The sequence below is a fragment of the Pyrus communis genome, chromosome 1, assembly GCF_963583255.1.
Source record: "Pyrus communis chromosome 1, drPyrComm1.1, whole genome shotgun sequence".
NCBI lineage: Eukaryota > Viridiplantae > Streptophyta > Magnoliopsida > Rosales > Rosaceae > Pyrus > Pyrus communis.
The window spans coordinates 21,859,147-21,865,054 of NC_084803.1; the positions used below are offsets into that span (position 1 = coordinate 21,859,147).

A 5,908-nucleotide genomic window follows, 5' to 3' on the forward strand; every position below is an offset into this window, starting at 1 on the left:
TTTTTCCTATCGTCTATTATGTCCCCTCCCACACATCGCACCACCACTCTCCCTCCGCTTCCCCAAACCCGTGCCATGCCACCTGTCCCCCGTCTCACCTTTCTCCCCTCCATTTTCCTTACCTTGTGTGACCATGATTTTCCAGAACGGAAGTAAGGCGAATCAGAATATGAATACCTCAAAAGTGCGATCACAGACTCAACATCTGTGGTCGAATTCAACTGCACAAATAGACTAGCGATGCCAGCATCATCTTGTGTTCTAGAAAGATAGACAATGTCCGTCAACTTCGCTAAGATTAACCATTATTGTTCCGCAAGACATGGAAATATAATTCGGTAGGGGTTAGATAGTTTCCATATTCTTGGAGATTTCTACAATCTAGAGATTAGCCTACACTGCAAGTAATCATACTCATAAAAGAAAGCAATATCTATCTCTAGATATCTTTTAAGGATTCTCTCGGTTTAATATGGATTATATATCCTAAAAAGTCTCAATCCCAACTAGCTAGTATAAATATTGTTCATCTAGGGCTCATCTCTGGTAACGTAAATATTGCACACTTTAATGTCTTACCCACTGTTTAAGTCTCATATATTGCTTACTAACTTGATCGTTGGTTGATATCCCACCGGTTCCAAGTTGTCGTACGATCGTTTGTTCTTTTACAAGTAGTCGTGTTTGTACATCTCCTTCACACATGACTGTGTGCGAATTTAGTTCCAACACCTCGCACCTCCCTTCACCATCCCATCTCCCACCATTTTGCATATAGCCCTTCGTTTGACGAAGTTCTTCCTTATCCCACCCTATGCTCTTGTGGGCTAGATTTGTGGGTTTGGGCACGATTTGTGGTTGTTGTGGGTTGGATCCACTTGCTATGACTAGTTCTCCAAGGGGGATTTGCGCTCCTTAGCATTACCTGGCCGGATCTAAGGCGGCTCCTCTGGTGAATGTTATGGATATCTCTAGGAGCAGTGTAGTCAGCGTTGTGAAATCGAGTTGACTGACGGTTCCCTTCTCGAATTTGCTTGTTATGGTTAAATGTTTTGTGTTGTGTCACTTCAGCAAGTGTGTGATTTCTCTGTTTTAGTGGTAGTGTAATGTGACCTGTTATTTTAAAGGTGGCTCTATGTGTGCATTCGATGCCTGATTTATCACTTCAATTGTCCTTTTACTAAATTATATCATTTGCACCTAATTCTAGTACGTGGCAACCATATAGGGATTGTATCTCATTTGTTAATTGTGCAAATCTCTTCGGATCAAAAAATTGATCACTGAAGAATACACACACACACACACTCTTGTATGACACATCTTGTAAGTTCGAGTTGTGTTATCAAAATCTCTCTAAAAAAAAAAAAATACACCCTGTACATCACTATTGGAAAGCAAAAGAAAAATATGAAGATACGAAGTTGGTTGGAAGTAGGAAAATGTACCTTTCAAGATGAACAAATGGAGGACTCACCTTGTAAACTTCACTTAGAAAAATTCCATATGTTCGTATCGTGGAGCCTACATAAGCTTCTTTGAGTGGTATTCAATTTTCCCCACAACTAAAAAGAAAATAAAAAAGGAACATACATGCATACAAAAAGTAGGTTTATCCCCAACATTTACTCACCTCATTACAATGATTAACACGTATTAGTTTAAACTGGCATGTTCGATAACGAGAGGAGAACCAATTTGTTAGTTGTAAGCATGCTTCACAGATTTCTACATTTCTTTTCTTTTTTCCTTGTCTTAAAGAAACTGCAACCATTAACTACAACCACAAACTCTAGCTCTTAATCATTTTCTTCACAAAACGATATTACTATTTGAAGCTATACTAAAAGAAGGGAGGAAGAGAATTTAAACCCGAAACGAATGAGTGGCGAGTGGCAATCAAATACTAGATGTTTACTTCATAAATATATGAACTTTTTCTCTTCTTCTAGTTCTTACATTATAACTGCTGAAAATGAGCCAATATTTTAAACCAAGGTGGCCATTTTTGAACCACTAATCTTTACACACAATGCTACGAAATCCCATAGACTGGTGGTAACTGAGTTATTCAACAATGAATCAAAGGCTTATCATTTTGGACGGTCGAGATGGTTTCTGATCTCTAAGCATTTCGACCACCCTTCTCATGGACGGCCTGTTAATTGGGAATGCAGCAGTGCAAAGAAGAGCCACCTTCAAAACCTTCTGAATCTCTTCGTAGTTGCATGTCGACGGATCAATCCTTGGATCGATTATCCGGCAGAGATTGGAGCCGCAGAAACCTTTGTCATTGCTGCCTTCTCCTACTTCAGGAGAAGACATTGCAGCCTCTCTAACCCACTTCACAATGTCTATGTTCTCACCAAAGGACGAGTCATTCGGACTCTTGCCAGTAATCAGTTCCAGCAGCACCACACCGAAGCTGTAGACGTCGCTCTTCTCAGTTACTTGAAGCGTGTATGCGTACTCTGCAAACCAAATGTAACACAATTAGGTTTAGCATATATGTTCATATAATGTTCCTTTAAACCAAAGCAATCAAATTACAATTAGTCCCAACAATAAGTTGAAATATGCTATAATACATATGTTATCACGAACTAAAATGCATCAACAGTTAACAGTTGTTCACATCAACCTTTGACAATTGTCGATAAAACTTCTTTTGAAAGTAGATAGCAAGAATAGATGCAAAGTTAAAATTGTCATGGCAGATAGTAAGACACCTAGAGAATTTATTAAGACACCCAAAAAGCAAAATTCAGCAACCAACCAAAAAAATTTAAAAAAACCTCACCTGGAGCAATGTAGCCGTAGGACCCAGCAATCCGTGACATCGCACCACCTCCGGCCGCCATGTCACGCTGCAAAGTCTTGGCCAGTCCAAAATCCGCCACAAGCGGGGTCCAGTCCTCGTCCAATAGTATGTTGTTACTCTTCACGTCCCGGTGGACGATTTCCGGAGCGCAGTCGTGGTGTAGATAGGCCAACCCATGGGCTGACCCGACCGCAATGTCGTACCTTTTGACCCAATCCGCCAAAGGCCCAACCTTCTCACCATGCAAACAGTCACCCAAACTCCCATTTTCCATGTATTCATATCCCAAAATCCTACTGTCCTCACCACTACAACAAAACACCAATTTTACAATATTGCCATGTCGGATCCGACCCAAAGTCCCCACCTCAGACAGGAAAGCGGATTCAGTTTCGGGTTTCCTTGCCCCGCCCCATAGCTTCTTAACCGCCACGGTCTGCCCCGTCTTCAGCTTAACCTTATAAACATGACCCGAACCGCCCGTCGCGATTAGATTCTCATTCGTTAAAGATTGCATCACCTCCTCTTCATTAAGCCCGACCCGTTGGAAAGTAGTGACCCTGCAGAGCCGCTTCGTTTTACCGCCAAAAGCTTTGGACCGGAATTTCAAATACGAAAGAACCGACCCGAGGAGAAGTACAACGCACACGCATAAAATGGCTATCAAAATTGGGGTCGGAGATCTGGGTTTGGAGCAGGTAGGGAAGTGATCCAGATCCGGACTGCACAAATTCGGGTTACCCAGTAGCCCCAGGTTGAAGGGACTGTAATCGAAACCAGTAGGTATTTTTCCGTACAGTTTATTATTCGAGACGTTGAACTGATTGAGCCTTAGCTTGGTCAACTCCGACGGAATCTCACCGGTGAGTAAATTCTCCGAGAGATCCAAGTAATTCAATACCGGCAAGTAACCGAGTTGGGGTGGGATCCGACCCGTTATGCGATTGTGAGATAGGTTCAGCTCCGTCAACTGGGTCCACGAACTCACTGCACTCGGAATTTCACCGGAGAACATGTTCTCCTCCATTTTCAGCCTCTGCAAAATCTTCAGCTCCGTTATGCACGGCGGCAAGTCGCCGGAGAATATGTTTCTGCTCACGTCGAGGCTCGATAGGTTCGTAAGCTTACAAATCGCCGACGGAAGCTCGCCAGAAAATGAATTGCTGGAGATCTTAAGTGTCGAGAATTTAGTAGCCGCCGATATCGACGGCGAAACGCTGCCGTTGAATCTGTTGTTGTTCATCGTGACGAAATAGAGACCAGGCAGACCCCAAAACTTGTCCGAAACGACGCCGTCGAGCTCATTGAATTCGATTCGAACGTATCCGAGAGAATGACACTCGTTTAACGTATCGGGTAAATTTCCGGAGAAATGGTTCGCCATTGCGATGAAATTCCAGAGCTTTTTCTGGTAACAGAGGAACTTCGGCAGCTCGCCGGAAAACTTGTTCGTCGAGACGTCGACTTCTGCCAAATCGGAATATCGGCCGAGATTTTCCGGGAGGGAGCCGGAGAAGCTGTTGTTGAAGATCTTGAACTGCTGCAGTTTCGGATTGGAGGCCAAGATCGGAGGAAGCTCCCCGGAGAGGAGATTGTCGTTGAGATTCAGAGACTCCAATTGCAGTCCTGCAATTGTTTCTGGGATTTTTCCAGTGAAGGCGTTCAGAGAGAGATCTAAGTTCCGGAGAGAGGTCAGGTTTCCAATGCTCTCAGGCAATTCGCCGAACAGGTGATTTTCGTACAGCTCGATCTGCGTCACGCTCCTCAATCCACCGATGCTTGCCGGAATCGGACCGGATAGGAAATTCATAGACAAATCGAGGTTCATCAGCGAGACGAGGTTTCCGATGGAGTCTGGTAAGCGGCCTCTGATGTTGCATTGCCGGGCGAAGAGGGTCTGTAGCTTCGTCAAGTTTCCAATTTCCGAAGGCAACTCGCCGGGCTTCAATGGATTGATAGTGAGTTCTAAGCGAGTCAACTCGGTAAGATTGCCCAAGAACTTGGGGATTGTACCGGTGAGCAAGTTCCCGGAGAGCATCAGGACTTGCAGGGAGGGAAACCGGCCGAAACTCGCTGGGATATCGCCGGTGAAGTTGTTGTTTATGAGGTTCAGGATTCGCAAGTCGGTGAACTCCGGCTGAAACTCGGGCAATGTTCCGACTAAGAGGTTATCGTGGAGCTCGAGAACATGGAGGTGGGAGCAGAGAGAGAGGGTGTTGGTTTGGAGAGAGCCGTTGATGAAGTTGGCGGACAGAGAGAGGTTCTGGAGTGTCCGAATGCTACAAAACCCGAACGGGAACGCGCCCGAAACACCGAACTCGGATAAGTTTACAGCAAGCACAGAGTGGTTGTCCCGGTCGCAGGTGATTCCCGTCCAATTGCATGGACTGTGGTTGCTGCCCGGAACCCAGTCGTCGAGCTTTCCGTCCGGGTCGGACAGTTGTGCCTTGACCCGAATCAAGTTCTGAGTATCCCCGGGCAAAGATGCTGCGACTGTTAAAACGCATGACAGTGCAGAAAACAATACTAAAAGGGGCATTAGGGGTGCTAATTGTGTCATCTGAAGAAAAATGGAGACACAAATCAAAGTTCGAAGAGTGAGGAAATGAAGTTCATGTTATAAACGTAAGTAACGTTTTGAGGGGTTGAGAGGGAGATTTAAAAGGGAGGGAGGGGAGGCTTTAGAAGGGTTTGAATTTTCAAAGGGGCTTCACATGGAAGGGGCTTTATTGCTTCATCTTTTTGGATATTGTGAGAGAAAGAAGGGTTTGGTATTTGGTAGTTTAATCGAAACTGAACGCCACAAATTTTTCAATGTATTCGAGGCGGTTTAATTAATTTTGGAAGGATATTATTGCTAAGTGGAGCAAATGAAACGTGATTCGATATGGGTTTATTAGGAGAAAGTGACATATTTAGTAGTGAGTTGGAACTTGGCAAAGGTTTTTTAAAGTAGAAGACAAAAATTGATGGGCGGTTATATTTTCAAAAAGGAAGAAAAATTAATAAAATGAAATGGGAAAAGTAAAGAAAGAATTTGAAAGTAGGAAACTAGGGCCGTTGTATTTTGTGTCTAGAAGACGGAGA

The 5,908-nt window shown here is 44.0% G+C and overlaps 1 protein-coding gene across 1 annotated transcript; it reads right to left on the reverse strand.

The window, feature by feature from the left end:
• Positions 1-1,893: 1,893 nt before the first annotated feature.
• LOC137740705 (LRR receptor-like serine/threonine-protein kinase HSL2) lies at positions 1,894-5,627 on the reverse strand. The gene is made up of 2 exons (XM_068480535.1): positions 2,801-5,627; positions 1,894-2,471 (listed from the first exon to the last, which is right to left on the reverse strand). Exons 1-2 carry the CDS (start codon positions 5,379-5,381, stop codon positions 2,083-2,085), a joined length of 2,970 nt encoding a protein of 989 aa, XP_068336636.1. The 5' UTR covers positions 5,382-5,627; the 3' UTR covers positions 1,894-2,082.
• Between the last annotated feature and the right edge of the window lie 281 nt (positions 5,628-5,908).